This window comes from Leptopilina boulardi, unplaced genomic scaffold (assembly GCF_019393585.1).
Source record: "Leptopilina boulardi isolate dan_hultmark-lab unplaced genomic scaffold, ZJU_Lbou_2.1 LbouV2_278, whole genome shotgun sequence".
Classification (NCBI taxonomy): Eukaryota; Metazoa; Arthropoda; class Insecta; order Hymenoptera; family Figitidae; genus Leptopilina; species Leptopilina boulardi.
The window spans coordinates 5,727,078-5,752,056 of record NW_026137838.1 but is presented as its reverse complement, the minus strand read 5'-3'; the positions used below and the strand labels follow the sequence as shown (position 1 = coordinate 5,752,056).

The window sequence follows — 24,979 nt, the reverse complement described above, 5'->3', positions numbered from 1 at the left end:
AAACCCTCCTCCTTATTATTTAAACCCGAAACATTCCAGAAAATTAATTTGCATCCTCCCGGTTTATTCCCTCCTTCCTTTCCCTCTCTTGTCTCTCTCTTCCAAACCCCCCTTCCCCTCCGTCTTCTACCACCTCTTCTGTCCCCTCCTTTACTATCCATTTTCTTCCCTGAATCCATAAACATTCCCTTCCCCACCTTACTGCGTTCCCCTTTCTTCTCTCCTCCCAAGCCTTCCCTAATAATACCTTATTAATCCATCTTTCTCTCCTCGTCCTATCTTCATCAATTCTTACTTCCGTCCCCCTTAATTTACTTTTTGCTCTCATGATCTCTTGCTTTTCCTCCTCGCTTCCCAATTCTACCAGCCACATTCCAACCCTTCCCTCCTCATCCTCCCTACCCACAGGCTTTACCTCCCTTATATTCACTTTTACCCCTATCTCTTCTAGCACTCTTTCTACCCTCTCTCTCCCCTTTTTTCTATCTGCCTTTGCTCCTTTTACCAAGATGTTCTTCTTCCTTCTTTCTCTCTCCATGAACTCCATCTCTCTTCTGAGCTCTTTTACCTCCATCTTTAATTCTATCACCCCATCCACGTTCTCAACTTCTCCCCTCTTCTCTAAACTTTCCATTCTTTTCTCTAGGCCCTCTAGTCCTTCAATTCTTTCCTCTATTCTTCTTACATCTTCCTTCCTTTCTTCCTCTTTATCACTAATCCCTTTTTCCAAACTACTCAATTTTTTCCATACATTATCTTTTTCTTTCCTCCATTCTTCCTCATACCGTGTCCACATTTCCCTTATCTTTGCCATTTCCACTAAGACCCCTTCCATTTTCTTATCCATTTTGGTGTTTCTATCTTCATCTATTTTCCTACTCTCACTTAATTCCTTTCGCATATCTTCTAATCCTTTTCTTGACTCTTCCCCCATTTTCTTCAACATCTCGAAAATCTTTCCAAAACCCCCCTCTTCCTGCTTTTCTTCTTCCTCTGCTTCCATTTTCTTTTCTTTTTTACCTGTCTCTTGCTTTTCTTTATCCCCTTTCCTGACAAAACCGTCCATCATCACCACCGACGCAAAGCTTACCCCCCTCTCCTTTTTTTCCTTATTCGTCTTTCTACCCCTTGTGTCCTTTCCTTCTTTTTCTTTCTCTCGATCCGCCTTTTGCTGCGTGTCTTTCTTTCTCGCCTTTGGAGAATCTAACACAGCGATATCACTGCCGGCTTCGCTTTCTGCTCCCCCCTTACTCACTACACTTTCCCTCTCACTTCCCACACTTGCCTTCTCGCTCCCCGTCTCCGTTCTCTGCGACGCAACCGACTCTATCTGCCCTCTTTCTTTTCTAGGCGGAGTCACGAACAACGACATCTCCTACTTTACCCACCTACTTTCTTTCTCCTTTTCTCTCAATCTCCTGTCCCACTCACACTTTCTAACCTCACCCTTTTACCACTTTCACACTTTTACCTTTTTCTCGATTCAGCAACCACTCACTCCCAAATATTTTTTACCATATACACTTCATACACTACTACACACTTTTTTCACTACTCACTCTCCCTCCCTTCACAATAACCCTCGAAAAAATTCAAAAAATCAATGCAACCGCGTAAACACGTGTACTATCAAACAGCACCGGAAACGGAAGCCTGATAAAGAAAGTTTTCTTGTTAGAAGAAGACGTGCTTGTATAACACATGATATACATTCTGGTTAGAATGAAAAATTTTCCGGGTTTATTGTTTTGAAAATTTTAAAAAAGAATTTCTTAATTAATAAAAAAAAAAAAATAAACAATTAAAAAAAAACTGTACATTTTTTTCCCTTTTGAAAATTGTGTGAAAATTGTCAAAAATAGGATCAATTCTCTTTTGTATATAAGCTTTATATATTTCTTAAAAAGTAACAAACATATTTCACGTGTATACAAATTTATTGATACTTTTTAATTAAAAATTGGCTATGTTTTTTCCTCTGTCAGTGATCAAACGCGTTCATTGTATTTTTGTTTTCTATCAACATCGTTAGCTTCTATAAACTGTCAATATTCTCTCTATTCATTAAAGAATAGCGATTGTTTCAAACAATATGTACGAATATATAAAAAATATATTCAAAAAACAATCCGTATACCTTTTGAACGTAATATTTCAAAAAATATCTCTCATAATTTAATTATAATAATAATTTTAAAAAAAATATAAAAAATATTTCATATTTTTGAATTAATATCACAATACCATGAAGACTATTGCGAAATTTCTAAATTCCAAGTCAAACGATGAACGGGATATAAAAAATGCCAATAATGATGTATGACATATTGATTTCTCTGAAGAACCAGTCATGAGGTATAAGCGTTGTGCATAAATTTCGAACTACAACTTTATTCTACAATAGAAAAACTCGTCTGAGGAATTTTCGTGAGAGGAATGAATTTTAAAAATTCCTATACACTAAATTAATTTTTTAAAAAAAAGGTTATAGTCAAATATTCTAAATATTAGTTTTTATTTTGAATTTTCTAATTTTAAAAATAGAAAATCATAAAAATAAAAAACTTCCAAATTAAAACACACAAAAAAAACAAAAATAATTTTCGTTTTCTCAGTGTTAAAGTTTAATCAAAAAGTTTTCTATATTCCTTCGACTTTTTCCCTTTTGATATTTCAAATCACATTTCCCATAAAGTTTTGACGTTCCAATTGTATCAACATTTCAAAAGAGCGCATTGTTGGACGCTAAAGACGAAAGATAGTCAAAGACTTTCCACCTGTACTTTATAGTCCATACAAGGTTCCATCTAACATTTTGTTCAGCATTTTCTTTTTCTTTTTCTTTTTCTTGGATCCATTCCTCCCTCGCGGGTCGGGTAGTCACTTAGAATATAAATCATACATTTGCATTTGACTTTCTCGCTCATAAAATGACGGTGAATAAAATTTTAATCACGAAGAATTTTATTTTTTCTTTTTTATTCATTAAAAATTCAAACTCTACCAAAAACCATAAAAAAACTACCATTAATTAAAAACTATCACTGTTTAAATATTTATTAAAACTACCAACAACTGAAACTTTTCTAAATTGTAGTAAAAAAAAAATTATTTGATTCAAATACAATTTATTTAATTCAAATAAAAAATTATTTAATACCAATAAAATTTGACAGAATTTCTTATAGAAATTTTTACTTAACAAAATATTTAGTTGACAAATTTTTTTCTGGCAAAATCTTTAATTTAATTTAACAGATTTTTTATTCAATCAAAATTTATAAAATGACAGAAATTTCGATTCAACGAATTATAATTTGTCCGAATTTTTATCTTTACGAAATATAATTTGTCCAAATTTTCATTTGTCCGAAATTACAAATGAGCGAACTAACAATCGACAGAAAGATTTCGGCGCAATTTTTCAAAATTGACCAATCACGATTTACTTGATAATTTATAATTGGTCAATTTTAAAAAATTCCGCCGCAATCTTTTTGGAGATTTTTTGTTTGATCATTTGTAATTTCGGACGACTGAAAATTCGGCGTCTTAAAAATTCGGACAAATTAAAATTCTGACAATTCAAAATTCGGTCAATTGGAATTTCCGTCCAAAAAAATTAGAATCACGGAAAATTCAATTGAATAACAATTCTGTTAAATTAAAATTTTCTGAAATAAAAATTCATGTAAATTAAATTACTATAAAATAAAAATTTTGCCAAAGAAAAATTCGGTAGCTAAAAATTTTCAGTAAAAATTCGTATAAAAAGACAATCTAAAATTTTAATTCAAAAATTCGTTTCAAAATAATTATTTCTAATAAAATACTTTAAAAAAATCCGTACTAATGATTTTTATAGGAAATTATTATCGACTGACAAATTTCTTTCTGGCAGAATCTTTAATTTAATTTAACAGATTTTTTATTCAATCAAAATTTATAAAATGACAGAAATTTCGATTCGCCGAATTTTAATTTGTCCGAATTTTAATTTGTCCAAATTTTCATTTGTCCGAAATTACAAATGACCGAACTAATAATCGACAGAAAGATTTCGGCGCAATTTTTCAAAATTGACCAATCACGATTTTCTTGATAATTTATAATTGGTCAATTTTAAAAAATTCCGCCGCAATCTTTTTGTCGATTTTTTGTTTGACCATTTATAATTTCGGACGACTGAAAATTCGGCGTCTTAAAAATTCAGACAAATTAAAATTCAAAGAAATTAAAATTCTGACAATTCAAAATTCGGTCAATTGGAATTTCCGTCATTTAAAAATTAGAATCACGGAAAATTCAATTGAATAACAATTCTGTTAAATTAAAATTTTCTGAAATAAAAATTCATGTAAATTAAATGACTATAAAATATGTAAAAAATTTTGCCAAAGAAAAATTCGGTAGCTAAAAATTTTATGTAAAAATTCGTATAAAAAGACAATCTAAAATTTTAATTCAAAAATTCAAAATAATTATTTCTAATAAAATACTTTTAAAAAAATCCGAATTAATGATTTTTATAGGAAATTATTATCGACTGAAAATTGACAAAGTGAATTAAAATATTTCCCTCGATTTAATTATCTCCTATACATAAAATGTTATATTATCGTTTATTTCAAGAAGTTTGCATTTCATTTTGAAAAAAGAAAAAAAGAGAGAGAGAGAGAAGGAAGAATTCGACGTATACATGTTATTCGAGTTTTGTTGAATAATGCAAAATTCACAATTCCTATGGAGAAGGAAAAGAGGGAATATGTCTAGAATGAGAGTGACCAGAGAGGTTGTTATGAAGCTCAAGGGAGAGTTTTCGCTTGAAGGCAATCAAGATTGAAGATTTGTCCTTATATACTTTCATGAAGGGGGTTGTGCATTTACGAAACAAAAGTCACATGAGCTCGTATATTCACCATGTCGCAGGTGTAAACTAACTCACCGTTGAATGACACTAATTCTGAGATAGCGTAAGATAACAGTGAAGCTTTAAATTACCATCCCGTAATGCTTGCGCGCGGTGGCTTTACACTTTTGTTACTCGAGATATAAAATAACTTCTGACAGAATCAACTGCCGTAAACCATCGTGCGTTTTAGTTCCCCTAGACTAGAATCAACAACCGTAAACTAAACCAGCTTTTGTGGCTATATATATATATATAGTAGAAAAAAAAATTTATTCCATTTTATTGACATGACAATAAAAACCTAACGTTGTCAAAGAAAGATCTCAAAATTTTAAAACTCTTTGTCTTTTAAATGTTATATAAATTTCAAGAAATTCCAAAATGCAAATATTTCCTGCATAGAAACAACATTGATTTCCATTATTTATTTATGTAAATTTTGGAGGTAGAACAGGGTAAATTTAATCTGTCAATTAAGATGCTGTTGCGGTAATGAAGATTTTTTTTAAGAAAAGAAAAAATCGAATTTGGAAAAATAAATGAATTCCTACACTGAAAAAAAAATTTATTTGATTCAAAGACTCGATTACTTGAGTATTATCAAATAAATATTTATTTGAACCAAATAATTTTTATTTGAATTAAATAAATTGTATTTGAACCAATAATTTCTGTACTTGAAACAAATACCATTTAATTGACTCAAATAATAATTATTTGATACAAATAAATATTTATTTGATAATAGTCAAGTAATCGAGTATTTGAATCAAATAAATTTTTTTTTCAGTGTATTCTAAATTTATAAATACAATTACAAATATTAGAAAAATATTTACAAAAATTTTTTCACTTTAAAAACATTTGTTTTTTTTACTCTGAAATTTAGTGATAAAAATAGAAAAACTGGTTTAAAAATAGCGATAAATAATCAGCATAATTATAGGAAAGATAGACACTAATTACGAATATTAATGCTGATTATGGTTGTTGAATGATGTTCAATTTAATAATCCCAGAGAGGAAAGTTAACTAACCCAAAGAGTAATATAAAGCTGACCTCCCCCGAGGCAACATTGAAATTTTCGCGGATATTAATTAAATTATTCCATGTTCTTGTTCAATTCAAGTGACATATAAGTATAAAAGGATATGAAAAAATAAATTTTTTTTCTCAAAAATAAAAAAATTTTATACATTTAAAAAAAAATATAAATTTAATTTTAATAAATTGAAATGTATTTTGTTTTAAAGAAAAAAATTCTGACATCTAATATTCATGTTTGTAAAATACAATTATTGATTTTTAAACATTATTTATGCAATTTTATGTTTATGCAATATTTATAAGATTCTATACGAGATGGGAAAGTAAAGGATCCTTTTTCGAAATTAAAAAAAAAAAAAAAAACTCGTTTCAATACCAATCAAGTTCATCTATCTGCATGTATAAAAATTTGAAATTCAAGAAAATTTTTACATTGCCTCCATAATTCATCATTTGACATCTAATTGGAATTTTCAAAATATAAAAATATCAACAATAAAATTTTATTAAAAAATTTTAATTCAAACAAATTATTATTATTATTATTTTTTCGTGTAATCGTTATTATTTTACTGAAAGGTTAATAAATTTTTCCCATGAACGATAGACATTCCAAGAAAACTGCATAATCTAAATTATTTTAATAATAATAAAAAAAAAGACCCAAGACTGATAAAGAAAAAACAAGTACCGTGTTTTGTGGCAATTGCGTGAGGGGTTTTGAAAGATAAAAGCAGTATAAAGGAAGTCCTACATATATCAGACAATACACGCAGAGCAGTCAGACGGAAAATCAATAAATTTGTATTAATTAACATTTTAATTGACAAATTTCTAATTGAACACCACCAAAAATTATTTCCAAAATAATTTTACAATAAAAATAAATTGAAAAAAAGAGATCAATATATAAATTAGGAAAAAAAAAAATTTTTTTTCTTCCATGTAATGCACGTAATACATTATTCGGAAATAGAAAGATAAAATATATGTAAATTATTATTTCAATAAAAGTTGGAAATAAAAAATACATTAGACCAAGTTTATACGATTTTGGATTTACTGCCTTCGTTTCATATGAATGGTTTTAATATTTCTATAAGGGACGAGGGCTTTTTGAGAATTTTTTTTTTTTTCTTTCCCTTGAAATACGATACGGTGTTTCAAGTTTTTTTAAAGGAATGAAATAAGGAAGGGAAAAAAAATGAAGAAAATTGTCAAGCTATTGGAAAAACTTTCTTTAAAAGTCAAGAATAAATGCTAATAGAGAAAAAACCAAAAAAGAAACTAACATAAAATTTTTACGAAAGTGAACTGGAAAGCCAGTTGATGGAAATGGAAGAAAGAGGGGTTACATATATATCGAGAGAGAGAGAGAGAGGAATACTGACAAGACCTGACAGTTTCTCGTTATTAATTCTATCAATTATTTCGGTTCCGACTACGATCTGAAACTCGAAATAATGTATCGAGACGTTTCATCAAACTTGCAACAAAAGGATTGTTTTAATTGATAATACCGCATTTAACATGAATGTAATTTTTGAAACTTTTATGCAAAAAAAAAGAACTTTTTTCACATTTAAAAAAATATGTTCCATACAAATGAAATTGTATTAACCTGTATTTTAATTATAAATTGCCATTGCATATAAATCCCATTGCAGAAACGGTTGCTAGATTATAGATCTTTCGATCGCAATTTATTTTATAAGTTCACCTGCACTTTATTTATAATAAATATTCTCTATTTAATATTATATTCTCGAAATAAAGAAATCAATAGACGGAAAAATGATATATTTATAGAAACTATATATTGAAAAACTTGGAGAAAAAATAAAATCTTACCTACCAATTTCTTCGATATATAAAAAAATGAAAAATAATTGAATCATATGTTAAAAATTAAATAACAATGCGAACAACTCATTATCAAGTAAGAACCTCAATCTGTAGTGTTTGCACACTAGTGAACCAAACTCATTAACAAAGTTTCCTATCGACAATTGACGGCTTTGCATATTCAAATTCATCTAGGAAGTTATTCAACTGTAAACCTTTCTATCCAAATATCTTATCATTAACTATTTGCGATCTTAATTTATGAAATTATGAAGAACCTGTCGCAACTATAACTATATATATTAGATACATATATGTATTATTTTAAATATTCTATTAGAAACTCAGAACAAAGAAAAAATTTTTTTACCAAAACTACCATCGTTTTAAAATACCAATTTTTGTAAATATTTGTTGAAAATAGAATTGTTTACATAAAAAATAAATTACCATGACAATAAAACTAAATAGTATTTTTGTACAATGAAAAAAAAATTTATTTGATTCAAATATTCAATTACTTGACATCAAATAAATATTTATTTAAATCAAATAATTATTATAAGTCAAATAAATGGTATTTATTTCAAATACAAAAATTATTAGTTCAAATAATTTATTTAATTCAATATGATTTTGAAAATTATTTGGTTCAAGTAAATATTTGATAGTCAAATTATTTGTCATTAATATTTGATTATTTGAATAAAATAAATTTTCTTTTCATTTCATTTATTTAAAAATTCTTAGCAATGGGAAAAAATAAAATAGTACCTTTTTACGGCGGAATAAAAATAATTAAATTAGAAGATTAAGATTAGAAATAAGTTCAATTTTTAATTCCAAGGAAACTGTGATTGATTGAACCTTGTTTTATATAGCATATATATATATGCAAACAGGACACTTTTTCTTGTAGAACACGCTTGTTTACGAGCCACAAGCGAATTCGTGTTCATGCGCGAAATTCAGAAATATTGCCTTTCACAGATATATATATTCAGAGACCACTAACTGTGCTACAACCCCGCAAAGTTTATTGAAATTGTTGAAACTAAAGAATTTTTTGCAATTCACGAGAGCCAAATAAAATATAATTTTGTCATTTTTATAACTTTTTTTTTTAAACATTCTACATTAGAGAACCAAATCTCATTTTTTATTTTCTCCCAATATTGCCAAGTTTTTTTTAAACAAAAAAAAAATACACAATCATATATATTAATATTATAATATTAAAATATCAAAATTAATTTAACTCTTTAAAAGAGAATTTCAATGGGGGGAGGAGGGAAAAATTACAGAAGTGACGGAGAACAAATTAAAATCTCTTATATAACAAGGCGAGCTCTTTCATTTGTATAAATTCGCAATGAAACAGCTTTTATAAAGAGAGTATTTTGTCCCATTGTAAGAGAAATTGCAATGCAACAATAAGAGCAGAAAACTTGGGAAAATGTTTCGGAAATGAATGATGAAAAATATATAAATATATTTCATAATAAAAGATAGACGACGAAAAATAATTCTTATAAATATATAAAAGGGAAAAAAAGGGTACATCAATATTTTTGAATATTAATAAATTTTTTTTTCAATTTAATAAAAAAAAAAATATATTTGATATTTTAAAGAATTATTTTTCTTCACATATCAAAAATGAAATAAGATATATATCTTTTGTGACGTTGCGCATTATAGAAATAACAAGTTTAGCTTCAAAAGATAATAATAATAATAAAAAAAAGGAACAAAGAAAAGATATAGAAGATACATAGAAAATTATGTATTGTAATTAAAAAAAAAAAAAAACAATAGTATACCTTATTTGCTCATTAGCGTCATCCCTTTACGATTTCCTGAGGGAAGCAGGATAAAAAAATACTGACAGCTCTCCACATCTTGTTTTACAACATCATTAGCCACAGCACTTTTTTTTTTATTATCACAAGCTCGTAAATGAGCGAAAAAATTTAATTATTTTTTCAAAAGCATTTGTCACTCATTGATAGTGTTTTCTTTCTATTTCATATGAGCTGAAATTAATTACTATTATTATTACAATTTCCATTAAGAATTTTTTCTAAAAATTAAGTGAATTTTGTCAAACCAAAATTTTCATTTTTTAATACAATAAAATTATCAGTTTTTTTTAAATTATTGATTAATAACGATTAGTGTCACGACAACAATTGAATAAGTGATCAACGTATAAACAAAGCGATGAGGTAAGAAATACGTGAGAGGAATAGGAAAACTTGTCGCAATTTAATTTTCCCTTTTTTTTCGTATTTTTCTATTTTTTTGGTGAAAGACTTGGGAGAAACAACTTTAGCATTACATCCTATGTGCAAAGGGAACTTCCTTTTTTTTCCAAGTTAATGACACGAAAAGTTTGAGCCCGCGCGAAACTATAATTTACGGGACACCAGAAGGGTAGAGGAGAAAAGAAAAACGAAAAAGAAAAAAAAAAAAACTAGAAAAATAGCAAACGCTTTTAAAGAAGAATCCAATTCGGAACGCGAAACACGTGGACAAAAATCTGTATTCAAGTTGGCTACCTCAAAATAGAATAAAAACCTTCTGCAAGAAAAATAAGAAAGTTTCTTTAGCTTCCAAATTTAAACTATATTGCTCATCTAAAATTCGAAATCTTCCAAAAAAATGAGACGCAATCTCAAAAGGAATATCTTTTTATTTTTTTTGGACATGTCCTTTCCTTCGTTTCCAATTTTCAATAAATTTTAATAAATTAAAAAATTTATTTATTTTTTCGAAAATTTTATAAAAAATTGAAGGCCAATTGAAATTTGTAAGAGTAAATGAAAAAAATTATCAATCACTTCTTGTCGATCATTTGATTAGAATTTTTTATGCATAATATATTCTTAGTCTAAACAAGTGAATGTAAGTCAAAAAGGTTATCTTTCTCGTTGCTTTAGTAATTCGTCATTAACTTAATTTATTACTAATTTTTGCAGCGTCAAAAAATTAACTCAATATATGTAATCAAAGAATAAGTAATTTTTTTTTTTTACAATAATTCTATAATTAAAAAGTTATATAGTAATTTAAAATAATTTATCAGTTTCTGTGATTAAGATACGTACTGCTAATTACTTATTACACAAAAAAAAATCAATAATTAGCGCAATCAAGAAGTCTGATCGAGAAGCTCTTGATTCCAACACTTCCTTCCTTTAGGAAAAAAAAAGTACAAGAGTCGAGTGCTTTTTATATAGAGAGCAAAAAAAAAAAATAATATTCAGCAAAAATCAAAAAAGAAAATTTCAAAAACATTTTAACTAAAGTTGAAATATAATTATATGAATATTTGAAATATTCAAAAAAAAAGAAAATTGTTTTTTAATAATATGAAATTACACAAATCTAATTTCAATCAAGTAGAATGTAAAGAATTTTGAAAAATATTTTTCCATAATTAAATTTATTAAATATACTGTTAGAACTGACGTGTATTTAAATGAATATTGAAAAATATTTTCCATATTATTATGCGAAAATAACAATTATATTTAAACTTCAGTTGAAATACCTTTAAAAGTTTGAAATTAGTGAGCAAGGTAAATATAATTGAATCACTACATATAACATCTGCGATCCCATGATTCTCGTCAGCGTTAAACCTTGAAACACTTTGATGCCGGAAATAGTATTCGCGATTATGGAATACGAGTAATGCTTTCGTGATGAGTTTTCGTTAATATTTCATTTCTCTTGAATATTTATAAGGGCTGCGAGCATAGTTTAAAATTGGTCGCTATTAAAAAATGAAAAAGTCTGAGGGAGAGAGAAATAAAAAAAGATGAAAAGAGAGAGAGAGAGAGAAGCAAGGTTCCTTTGATAGAAACCCTGGAATTTGAAAAACGCTTTAGGCGATCTGATAACGCTAATAAAAATAGCTATCAGTAAAACAGTAACATTTGCTTTTCACGTTAAAAGACATCGCACTAAATGAAGGATCGTTGGAAAATACGTCACATAAGAGGAAAAGAATATCATTTTTTTTTTCAAATAATTAAAAACAACATAATGAAAATTCCCATCTTTGTATAAATAAAACTACCAGAAATTCGAAAAACCATTATCCAAATTAAGACAAAAATTTTAAATAACGATTACAAAACAAACTATCGTAAATTAAAATTACCATTGAAACTAGTAAAAAGTTTAGACCAAACCAAATAACTGGTATTTAACCAAATAATTGGTCTTTATTGACAAATATTTTTGTTCGGAACATTGAAAATTTCAACAACACAATTTTTTCTAAAACCAAATCTTTGGTTAAAATATAGCAAAGCAATCAAGCAAAAAAATTTTTTATCACTAAAAATTGCTTAAACGAAGATTTTGTACAGCACAAACACTTTTTTCCACTATTTTCAAAATACTACGAAAACAACAATAAAAAAAACTAACATTTTATAAAAACGACTGAAAACACTGAAAAAAAAGTAAATGATTCATGAAAATCATTTATTTGATTCACTAATTTTCTAAATTCAAGAAAATTTTCTTCGATCAAGAAAATATTGAATAAAATACAGAAAAGTATTTTTCTTGATTCAATACTATTTTTTTGTAGTGAGAAAAAAATGTTGCCTTGACAAAAAAAAAGCGGTTAAAATTTGTCAAATAAAACTTGTTATTATCACAACCGAATTTTACTTAAGATTTGATGACTCGGCAAAAAAATTAAAAATATTTACATTTCATTTGAAATTTTTAATTCAGAAAACAAAAATTTTGTTAAACCAACCAAAAAATTTTTGATACAACAAATAACGAAATGTTTTGTATTTATTCAAATTTTAAAAATAGCATTTTTGGAACCAAAAACCAAATTTTTTAAAACCAATAAAATTTCAGCTAATGTGAAATCATACAAAATAAAAACTATAAATATAAATAAATAAAAAAATAAATTTTACTGTAAATATTATTAAAATAAAAAAATTTTCAAATATTAATATTACTTGTAAAAATGAGAAAATCACTATCATCTCGATGAGTCAACACTTAAATTAGCACACTATTACATTTAATTTTTTCATTCAACATTTATTTGAAAAAGAAGGGACAAGTTTCGATGTTTGTTTTGAAGCGCGAGAAAGGTAAACAAAACAGGCTATAGAAGAGAGTTTTGAATGAAAGCACGTGCGATCGTGACGCTGTGAAATCGCAACATGCACTGAGCACCGTTGAGGAGACGTCTCGCGAGCCCGCGTGAATCTATATACATTTATACATATATATATATAGTACGCCGCGACGCCTAACCGCGGCGATAACAACCCATGCATTCCGCATTAACGAATTCGATCAATGCCATTTTAAGGCTTACATCGAGTGTATAACAATTGACTTTTTTTTCTCCTCCTTATTCTCTTCTTCCTTTCAAAAATCTATCTTAATATTTAGAAAGATAAATTGAAAAAAAAATTATTGTAATATTTCTATAGAAGAAGTTGATAATGGGGAAAAAAAATTTCAATCATTCTACATTGAACTTCACTTTTATAAATTAAACGATCGTTTTTATTCTTACACTGTGACGGGGGTTTTTTTAATATCACTTTTAAAAAATATTAAAAAAGAAAATATATTATCCTACATATTTTATTTAATACGAGGTTGGTGAAGTTCACATCCATTACGGTCATAGAAATATTAAAAACGAAGATACTGCATAAACACAACAAAAAATAGTAATAGGGATCATCCCCTTCTTGAATCGCAGTGTCAATTTTTTTCTACACTTTTAGGTGTATTTTGTGCAAGAAATTGCAATAAAATAGTCTGCCCAAGAAAAATTGAATTTTTTTCAAAATTTTTTTTGACGAAAATCGCTTCAATGGTCATAAAATTGATGTTCCTCTACTCGGATCGGGCTGTCAATTTTTTTCTACACTTTTAGGTGTATTTTGTGCAAGAAATTGCAATAAAATAGTCTGCCTAAGAAAAATTGACTATTTTTGAAAATTTTTTTTGACGAAAATCGCTTTAATGGTCATAAAATTGGTGTTCCTCTACTCGGATCGGGCTGTCAATTTTTTTCTACACTTTTAGGTGTATTTAGTGCAAGAAATTGCAATAAAATAGTCTGCCTAAGAAAAAGTGAATTTTTTTCAAAATTTTTTTTGACGAAAATCGCTTCAATGGTCATAAAATTGATGTTCCTCTACTCGGATCGGGCTGTCAATTTTTTTCTACACTTTTAGGTGTATTTAGTGCAAGAAATTGCAATAAAATAGTCTGCCTAAGAAAAATTGAATTTTTTTCAAAATTTTTTTTGACGAAAATCGCTTCAATGGTCATAAAATTGATGTTCCTCTACTCGGATCGGGCTGTCAATTTTTTTCTACACTTTTAGGTGTATTTTGTGCAAGAAATTGCAATAAAATAGTCTGCCTAAGAAAAATTGACTATTTTTGAAAATTTTTTTTGACGAAAATCGCTTTAATGGTCATAAAATTGGTGTTCCTCTACTCGGATCGGGCTGTCAATTTTTTTCTACACTTTTAGGTGTATTTTGTGCAAGAAATTGCAATAAAATAGTCTGCCTAAGAAAAATTGAATTTTTTTCAAAATTTTTTTTGACGAAAATCGCTTTAATGGTCATAAAATTGGTGTTCCTCTACTCGGATCGGGCTGTCAATTTTTTTCTACACTTTTAGGTGTATTTTGTGCAAGAAATTGCAATAAAATAGTCTGCCTAAGAAAAATTGACTATTTTTGAAAATTTTTTTTGACGAAAATCGCTTTAATGGTCATAAAATTGGTGTTCCTCTACTCGGATCGGGCTGTCAATTTTTTTCTACACTTTTAGGTGTATTTTGTGCAAGAAATTGCAATAAAATAGTCTGCCTAAGAAAAATTGAATTTTTTTCAAAATTTTTTTTGACGAAAATCGCTTTAATGGTCATAAAATTGGTGTTCCTCTACTCGGATCGGGCTGTCAATTTTTTTCTACACTTTTAGGTGTATTTTGTGCAAGAAATTGCAATAAAATAGTCTGCCTAAGAAAAATTGACTATTTTTGAAAATTTTTTTTGACGAAAATCGCTTTAATGGTCATAAAATTGGTGTTCCTCTACTCGGATCGGGCTGTCAATTTTTTTCTACACTTTTAGGTGTATTTAGTGCAAGAAATTGCAATAAAATAGTCTGCCTAAGAAAAATTGAATTTTTTTCAAAATTTTTTTTGACGAAAATCGCTTCAATGGTCATAAAATTGATGTTCCTCTACTCGGATCGGTCTGTCAATTTTTTTCTACACTTTTAGGTGTATTTTGTGCAAGAAATTGCAATAAAATAGTCTGCCTAAGAAAAATTGAATTTTTTTCAAAATTTTTTTTGACGAAAATCGCTTTAATGGTCATAAAATTGGTGTTCCTCTACTCGGATCGGGCTGTCAATTTTTTTCTACACTTTTAGGTGTATTTTGTGCAAGAAATTGCAATAAAATAGTCTGCCTAAGAAAAATTGAATTTTTTTCAAAATTTTTTTTGACGAAAATCGCTTTAATGGTCATAAAATTGGTGTTCCTCTACTCGGATCGGGCTGTCAATTTTTTTCTACACTTTTAGGTGTATTTTGTGCAAGAAATTGCAATAAAATAGTCTGCCTAAGAAAAATTGACTATTTTTGAAAATTTTTTTTGACGAAAATCGCTTTAATGGTCATAAAATTGGTGTTCCTCTACTCGGATCGGGCTGTCAATTTTTTTCTACACTTTTAGGTGTATTTTGTGCAAGAAATTGCAATAAAATAGTCTGCCTAAGAAAAATTGACTATTTTTGAAAATTTTTTTTGACGAAAATCGCTTTAATGGTCATAAAATTGGTGTTCCTCTACTCGGATCGGGCTGTCAATTTTTTTCTACACTTTTAGGTGTATTTAGTGCAAGAAATTGCAATAAAATAGTCTGCCTAAGAAAAATTGAATTTTTTTCAAAATTTTTTTTGACGAAAATCGCTTCAATGGTCATAAAATTGATGTTCCTCTACTCGGATCGGGCTGTCAATTTTTTTCTACACTTTTAGGTGTATTTTGTGCAAGAAATTGCAATAAAATAGTCTGCCTAAGAAAAATTGACTATTTTTGAAAATTTTTTTTGACGAAAATCGCTTCAATGGTCATAAAATTGATGTTCCTCTACTCGGATCGGGCTGTCAATTATTTTCTACACTTTTAGGTGTATTTTGTGCAAGAAATTGCAATAAAATAGTCTGCCCAAGAAAAATTGAATTTTTTTCAAAATTTTTTTTGACGAAAATCGCTTCAATGGTCATAAAATTGATGTTCCTCTACTCGGATCGGGCTGTCAATTTTTTTCTACACTTTTAGGTGTATTTTGTGCAAGAAATTGCAATAAAATAGTCTGCCTAAGAAAAATTGACTATTTTTGAAAATTTTTTTTGACGAAAATCGCTTTAATGGTCATAAAATTGGTGTTCCTCTACTCGGATCGGGCTGTCAATTTTTTTCTACACTTTTAGGTGTATTTAGTGCAAGAAATTGCAATAAAATAGTCTGCCTAAGAAAAAGTGAATTTTTTTCAAAATTTTTTTTGACGAAAATCGCTTTAATGGTCATAAAATTGGTGTTCCTCTACTCGGATCGGGCTGTCAATTTTTTTCTACACTTTTAGGTGTATTTTGTGCAAGAAATTGCAATAAAATAGTCTGCCTAAGAAAAATTGAATTTTTTTCAAAATTTTTTTTGACGAAAATCGCTTCAATGGTCATAAAATTGATGTTCCTCTACTCGGATCGGGCTGTCAATTTTTTTCTACACTTTTAGGTGTATTTTGTGCAAGAAATTGCAATAAAATAGTCTGCCTAAGAAAAATTGAATATTTTTGAAAATTTTTTTTGACGAAAATCGCTTTAATGGTCATAAAATTGGTGTTCCTCTACTCGGATCGGGCTGTCAATTTTTTTCTACACTTTTAGGTGTATTTTGTGCAAGAAATTGCAATAAAATAGTCTGCCTAAGAAAAATTGAATTTTTTTCAAAATTTTTTTTGACGAAAATCGCTTTAATGGTCATAAAATTGGTGTTCCTCTACTCGGATCGGGCTGTCAATTTTTTTCTACACTTTTAGGTGTATTTTGTGCAAGAAATTGCAATAAAATAGTCTGCCTAAGAAAAATTGACTATTTTTGAAAATTTTTTTTGACGAAAATCGCTTTAATGGTCATAAAATTGGTGTTCCTCTACTCGGATCGGGCTGTCAATTTTTTTCTACACTTTTAGGTGTATTTAGTGCAAGAAATTGCAATAAAATAGTCTGCCTAAGAAAAATTGAATTTTTTTGAAAATTTTTTTTTGACGAAAATCGCTTTAATGGTCATAAAATTGGTGTTCCTCTACTCGGATCGGGCTGTCAATTTTTTTCTACACTTTTAGGTGTATTTTGTGCAAGAAATTGCAATAAAATAGTCTGCCTAAGAAAAATTGAATTTTTTTGAAAATTTTTTTTTGACGAAAATCGCTTTAATGGTCATAAAATTGGTGTTCCTCTACTCGGATCGGGCTGTCAATTTTTTTCTACACTTTTAGGTGTATTTTGTGCAAGAAATTGCAATAAAATAGTCTGCCTAAGAAAAATTGAATATTTTTGAAAATTTTTTTTGACGAAAATCGCTTTAATGGTCATAAAATTGGTGTTCCTCTACTCGGATCGGGCTGTCAATTTTTTTCTACACTTTTAGGTGTATTTTGTGCAAGAAATTGCAATAAAATAGTCTGCCTAAGAAAAATTGAATTTTTTTCAAAATTTTTTTTGACGAAAATCGCTTTAATGGTCATAAAATTGGTGTTCCTCTACTCGGATCGGGCTGTCAATTTTTTTCTACACTTTTAGGTGTATTTTGTGCAAGAAATTGCAATAAAATAGTCTGCCTAAGAAAAATTGAATTTTTTTGAAAATTTTTTTTTGACGAAAATCGCTTTAATGGTCATAAAATTGGTGTTCCTCTACTCGGATCGGGCTGTCAATTTTTTTCTACACTTTTAGGTGTATTTTGTGCAAGAAATTGCAATAAAATAGTCTGCCTAAGAAAAATTGAATTTTTTTGAAAATTTTTTTTTGACGAAAATCGCTTTAATGGTCATAAAATTGGTGTTCCTCTACTCGGATCGGGCTGTCAATTTTTTTCTACACTTTTAGGTGTATTTTGTGCAAGAAATTGCAATAAAATAGTCTGCCTAAGAAAAATTGAATTTTTTTGAAAATTTTTTTTGACGAAAATCGCTTTAATGGTCATAAAATTGGTGTTCCTCTACTCGGATCGGGCTGTCAATTTTTTTCTACACTTTTAGGTGTATTTTGTGCAAGAAATTGCAATAAAATAGTCTGCCTAAGAAAAATTGAATTTTTTTGAAAATTTTTTTTGACGAAAATCGCTTTAATGGTCATAAAATTGGTGTTCCTCTACTCGGATCGGGCTGTCAATTTTTTTCTACACTTTTAGGTGTATTTTGTGCAAGAAATTGCAATAAAATAGTCTGCCTAAGAAAAATTGAATTTTTTTGAAAATTTTTTTTTGACGAAAATCGCTTTAATGGTCATAAAATTGGTGTTCCTCTACTCGGATCGGGCTGTCAATTTTTTTCTACACTTTTAGGTGTATTTTGTGCAAGAAATTGCAATAAAATAGTCTGCCTAAGAAAAATTGAATTTTTTTGAAAATTTTTTTTTGACGAAAATCGCTTTAATGGTCATAAAATTGGTGTTCCTCTACTCGGATCGGGCTGTCAATTTTTTTCTACACTTTTAGGTGTATTTTGTGCAAGAAATTGCAATAAAATAGTCTGCCTAAGAAAAATTGAATTTTTTTGAAAATTTTTTTTGACGAAAATCGCTTTAATGGTCATAAAATTGGTGTTCCTCTACTCGGATCGGGCTGTCAATTTTTTTCTACACTTTTAGGTGTATTTTGTGCAAGAAATTGCAATAAAATAGTCTGCCTAAGAAAAATTGAATTTTTTTGAAAATTTTTTTTTGACGAAAATCGCTTTAATGGTCATAAAATTGGTGTTCCTCTACTCGGATCGGGCTGTCAATTTTTTTCTACACTTTTAGGTGTATTTTGTGCAAGAAATTGCAATAAAATAGTCTGCCTAAGAAAAATTGAATTTTTTTGAAAATTTTTTTTTGACGAAAATCGCTTTAATGGTCATAAAATTGGTGTTCCTCTACTCGGATCGGGCTGTCAATTTTTTTCTACACTTTTAGGTGTATTTTGTGCAAGAAATTGCAATAAAATAGTCTGCCTAAGAAAAATTGAATTTTTTTGAAAATTTTTTTTTGACGAAAATCGCTTTAATGGTCATAAAATTGGTGTTCCTCTACTCGGATCGGGCTGTCAATTTTTTTCTACACTTTTAGGTGTATTTTGTGCAAGAAATTGCAATAAAATAGTCTGCCTAAGAAAAATTGAATTTTTTTGAAAATTTTTTTTGACGAAAATCGCTTTAATGGTCATAAAATTGGTGTTCCTCTACTCGGATCGGGCTGTCAATTTTTTTCTACACTTTTAGGTGTATTTTGTGCAAGAAATTGCAATAAAATAGTCTGCCTAAGAAAAATTGAATTTTTTTGAAAATTTTTTTTGACGAAAATCGCTTTAATGGTCATAAAATTGGTGTTCCTCTACTCGGATCGGGCTGTCAATTTTTTTCTACACTTTTAGGTGTATTTTGTGCAAGAAATTGCAATAAAATAGTCTGCCTAAGAAAAATTGAATTTTTTTGAAAATTTTTTTTTGACGAAAATCGCTTTAATGGTCATAAAATTGGTGTTCCTCTACTCGGATCGGGCTGTCAATTTTTTTCTACACTTTTAGGTGTATTTTGTGCAAGAAATTGCAATAAAATAGTCTGCCTAAGAAAAATTGAATTTTTTTGAAAATTTTTTTTTGACGAAAATCGCTTTAATGGTCATAAAATTGGTGTTCCTCTACTCGGATCGGGCTGTCAATTTTTTTCTACACTTTTAGGTGTATTTTGTGCAAGAAATTGCAATAAAATAGTCTGCCTAAGAAAAATTGAATTTTTTTGAAAATTTTTTTGGACGAAAATCGCTTTAATGGTCATAAAATTGGTGTTCCTCTACTCGGATCGGGCTGTCAATTTTTTTCTACACTTTTAGGTGTATTTTGTGCAAGAAATTGCAATAAAATAGTCTGCCTAAGAAAAATTGAATTTTTTTGAAAATTTTTTTTTGACGAAAATCGCTTTAATGGTCATAAAATTGGTGTTCCTCTACTCGGATCGGGCTGTCAATTTTTTTCTACACTTTTAGGTGTATTTTGTGCAAGAAATTGCAATAAAATAGTCTGCCTAAGAAAAATTGAATTTTTTTGAAAATTTTTTTGGACGAAAATCGCTTTAATGGTCATAAAATTGGTGTTCCTCTACTCGGATCGGGCTGTCAATTTTTTTCTACACTTTTAGGTGTATTTTGTGCAAGAAATTGCAATAAAATAGTCTGCCTAAGAAAAATTGAATTTTTTTGAAAATTTTTTTTTGACGAAAATCGCTTTAATGGTCATAAAATTGGTGTTCCTCTACTCGGATCGGGCTGTCAATTTTTTTCTACACTTTTAGGTGTATTTTGTGCAAGAAATTGCAATAAAATAGTCTGCCTAAGAAAAATTGAATTTTTTTGAAAATTTTTTTTTGACGAAAATCGCTTTAATGGTCATAAAATTGGTGTTCCTCTACTCGGATCGGGCTGTCAATTTTTTTCTACACTTTTAGGTGTATTTTGTGCAAGAAATTGCAATAAAATAGTCTGCCTAAGAAAAATTGAATTTTTTTGAAAATTTTTTTTTGACGAAAATCGCTTTAATGGTCATAAAATTGGTGTTCCTCTACTCGGATCGGGCTGTCAATTTTTTTCTACACTTTTAGGTGTATTTTGTGCAAGAAATTGCAATAAAATAGTCTGCCTAAGAAAAATTGAATTTTTTTGAAAATTTTTTTTTGACGAAAATCGCTTTAATGGTCATAAAATTGGTGTTCCTCTACTCGGATCGGGCTGTCAATTTTTTTCTACACTTTTAGGTGTATTTTGTGCAAGAAATTGCAATAAAATAGTCTGCCTAAGAAAAATTGAATTTTTTTGAAAATTTTTTTTGACGAAAATCGCTTTAATGGTCATAAAATTGGTGTTCCTCTACTCGGATCGGGCTGTCAATTTTTTTCTACACTTTTAGGTGTATTTTGTGCAAGAAATTGCAATAAAATAGTCTGCCTAAGAAAAATTGAATTTTTTTGAAAATTTTTTTTGACGAAAATCGCTTTAATGGTCATAAAATTGGTGTTCCTCTACTCGGATCGGGCTGTCAATTTTTTTCTACACTTTTAGGTGTATTTTGTGCAAGAAATTGCAATAAAATAGTCTGCCTAAGAAAAATTGAATTTTTTTGAAAATTTTTTTTTGACGAAAATCGCTTTAATGGTCATAAAATTGGTGTTCCTCTACTCGGATCGGGCTGTCAATTTTTTTCTACACTTTTAGGTGTATTTTGTGCAAGAAATTGCAATAAAATAGTCTGCCTAAGAAAAATTGAATTTTTTTGAAAATTTTTTTTTGACGAAAATCGCTTTAATGGTCATAAAATTGGTGTTCCTCTACTCGGATCGGGCTGTCAATTTTTTTCTACACTTTTAGGTGTATTTTGTGCAAGAAATTGCAATAAAATAGTCTGCCTAAGAAAAATTGAATTTTTTTGAAAATTTTTTTTGACGAAAATCGCTTTAATGGTCATAAAATTGGTGTTCCTCTACTCGGATCGGGCTGTCAATTTTTTTCTACACTTTTAGGTGTATTTTGTGCAAGAAATTGCAATAAAATAGTCTGCCTAAGAAAAATTGAATTTTTTTGAAAATTTTTTTTGACGAAAATCGCTTTAATGGTCATAAAATTGGTGTTCCTCTACTCGGATCGGGCTGTCAATTTTTTTCTACACTTTTAGGTGTATTTTGTGCAAGAAATTGCAATAAAATAGTCTGCCTAAGAAAAATTGAATTTTTTTGAAAATTTTTTTTTGACGAAAATCGCTTTAATGGTCATAAAATTGGTGTTCCTCTACTCGGATCGGGCTGTCAATTTTTTTCTACACTTTTAGGTGTATTTTGTGCAAGAAATTGCAATAAAATAGTCTGCCTAAGAAAAATTGAATTTTTTTGAAAATTTTTTTTTGACGAAAATCGCTTTAATGGTCATAAAATTGGTGTTCCTCTACTCGGATCGGGCTGTCAATTTTTTTCTACACTTTTAGGTGTATTTTGTGCAAGAAATTGCAATAAAATAGTCTGCCTAAGAAAAATTGAATTTTTTTGAAAATTTTTTTTGACGAAAATCGCTTTAATGGTCATAAAATTGGTGTTCCTCTACTCGGATCGGGCTGTCAATTTTTTTCTACACTTTTAGGTGTATTTTGTGCAAGAAATTGCAATAAAATAGTCTGCCTAAGAAAAATTGAATTTTTTTGAAAATTTTTTTTGACGAAAATCGCTTTAATGGTCATAAAATTGGTGTTCCTCTACTCGGATCGGGCTGTCAATTTTTTTCTACACTTTTAGGTGTATTTTGTGCAAGAAATTGCAATAAAATAGTCTGCCTAAGAAAAATTGAATTTTTTTGAAAATTTTTTTTTGACGAAAATCGCTTTAATGGTCATAAAATTGGTGTTCCTCTACTCGGATCGGGCTGTCAATTTTTTTCTACACTTTTAGGTGTATTTTGTGCAAGAAATTGCAATAAAATAGTCTGCCTAAGAAAAATTGAATTTTTTTGAAAATTTTTTTTGACGAAAATCGCTTTAATGGTCATAAAATTGGTGTTCCTCTACTCGGATCGGGCTGTCAATTTTTTTCTACACTTTTAGGTGTATTTTGTGCAAGAAATTGCAATAAAATAGTCTGCCTAAGAAAAATTGAATTTTTTTGAAAATTTTTTTTGACGAAAATCGCTTTAATGGTCATAAAATTGGTGTTCCTCTACTCGGATCGGGCTGTCAATTTTTTTCTACACTTTTAGGTGTATTTTGTGCAAGAAATTGCAATAAAATAGTCTGCCTAAGAAAAATTGAATTTTTTTGAAAATTTTTTTGGACGAAAATCGCTTTAATGGTCATAAAATTGGTGTTCCTCTACTCGGATCGGGCTGTCAATTTTTTTCTACACTTTTAGGTGTATTTTGTGCAAGAAATTGCAATAAAATAGTCTGCCTAAGAAAAATTGAATTTTTTTGAAAATTTTTTTTTGACGAAAATCGCTTTAATGGTCATAAAATTGGTGTTCCTCTACTCGGATCGGGCTGTCAATTTTTTTCTACACTTTTAGGTGTATTTTGTGCAAGAAATTGCAATAAAATAGTCTGCCTAAGAAAAATTGAATTTTTTTGAAAATTTTTTTTGACGAAAATCGCTTTAATGGTCATAAAATTGGTGTTCCTCTACTCGGATCGGGCTGTCAATTTTTTTCTACACTTTTAGGTGTATTTTGTGCAAGAAATTGCAATAAAATAGTCTGCCTAAGAAAAATTGAATTTTTTTGAAAATTTTTTTTGACGAAAATCGCTTTAATGGTCATAAAATTGGTGTTCCTCTACTCGGATCGGGCTGTCAATTTTTTTCTACACTTTTAGGTGTATTTTGTGCAAGAAATTGCAATAAAATAGTCTGCCTAAGAAAAATTGAATTTTTTTGAAAATTTTTTTTTGACGAAAATCGCTTTAATGGTCATAAAATTGGTGTTCCTCTACTCGGATCGGGCTGTCAATTTTTTTCTACACTTTTAGGTGTATTTTGTGCAAGAAATTGCAATAAAATAGTCTGCCTAAGAAAAATTGAATTTTTTTGAAAATTTTTTTGGACGAAAATCGCTTTAATGGTCATAAAATTGGTGTTCCTCTACTCGGATCGGGCTGTCAATTTTTTTCTACACTTTTAGGTGTATTTTGTGCAAGAAATTGCAATAAAATAGTCTGCCTAAGAAAAATTGAATTTTTTTGAAAATTTTTTTTGACGAAAATCGCTTTAATGGTCATAAAATTGGTGTTCCTCTACTCGGATCGGGCTGTCAATTTTTTTCTACACTTTTAGGTGTATTTTGTGCAAGAAATTGCAATAAAATAGTCTGCCTAAGAAAAATTGAATTTTTTTGAAAATTTTTTTGGACGAAAATCGCTTTAATGGTCATAAAATTGGTGTTCCTCTACTCGGATCGGGCTGTCAATTTTTTTCTACACTTTTAGGTGTATTTTGTGCAAGAAATTGCAATAAAATAGTCTGCCTAAGAAAAATTGAATTTTTTTGAAAATTTTTTTTGACGAAAATCGCTTTAATGGTCATAAAATTGGTGTTCCTCTACTCGGATCGGGCTGTCAATTTTTTTCTACACTTTTAGGTGTATTTTGTGCAAGAAATTGCAATAAAATAGTCTGCCTAAGAAAAATTGAATATTTTTGAAAATTTTTTTTGACGAAAATCGCTTTAATGGTCATAAAATTGGTGTTCCTCTACTCGGATCGGGCTGTCAATTTTTTTCTACACTTTTAGGTGTATTTTGTGCAAGAAATTGCAATAAAATAGTCTGCCTAAGAAAAATTGAATTTTTTTCAAAATTTTTTTTGACGAAAATCGCTTTAATGGTCATAAAATTGGTGTTCCTCTACTCGGATCGGGCTGTCAATTTTTTTCTACACTTTTAGGTGTATTTTGTGCAAGAAATTGCAATAAAATAGTCTGCCTAAGAAAAATTGAATTTTTTTCAAAATTTTTTTTGACGAAAATCGCTTTAATGGTCATAAAATTGGTGTTCCTCTACTCGGATCGGGCTGTCAATTTTTTTCTACACTTTTAGGTGTATTTTGTGCAAGAAATTGCAATAAAATAGTCTGCCTAAGAAAAATTGAATTTTTTTCAAAATTTTTTTTGACGAAAATCGCTTTAATGGTCATAAAATTGGTGTTCCTCTACTCGGATCGGGCTGTCAATTTTTTTCTACACTTTTAGGTGTATTTTGTGCAAGAAATTGCAATAAAATAGTCTGCCTAAGAAAAATTGAATTTTTTGCAAAAATTTTTTTTGACGTAAAACGCTTTAATGGTCATAAAATTGGTGTTCCTC

General features: G+C 28.7%; 2 protein-coding genes across 2 annotated transcripts in view; both read right to left on the bottom strand.

Annotated features, from left to right (window-relative positions):
* The window catches only part of LOC127281853 (growth factor receptor-bound protein 14-like), a 438,976-nt gene extending 425,970 nt beyond the window's left edge, over nucleotides 1-13,006 (bottom strand). Inside the window, exons 1-2 of the mRNA XM_051305804.1 lie at nucleotides 12,806-13,006; nucleotides 9,629-9,841 (exon numbers count right to left, since the gene is read on the bottom strand). The gene's annotated coding sequence lies outside the window, so the exon portion shown is untranslated. The remainder of the gene's footprint in view (nucleotides 1-9,628; nucleotides 9,842-12,805) is intronic.
* LOC127281898 (golgin subfamily A member 6-like protein 22) lies at nucleotides 44-1,372 on the bottom strand. The gene has a single exon (XM_051305873.1). The coding sequence runs from the start codon at nucleotides 1,370-1,372 to the stop codon at nucleotides 44-46; it is 1,329 nt and encodes a 442-aa protein (XP_051161830.1).
* Nucleotides 13,007-24,979: the final 11,973 nt, after the last annotated feature.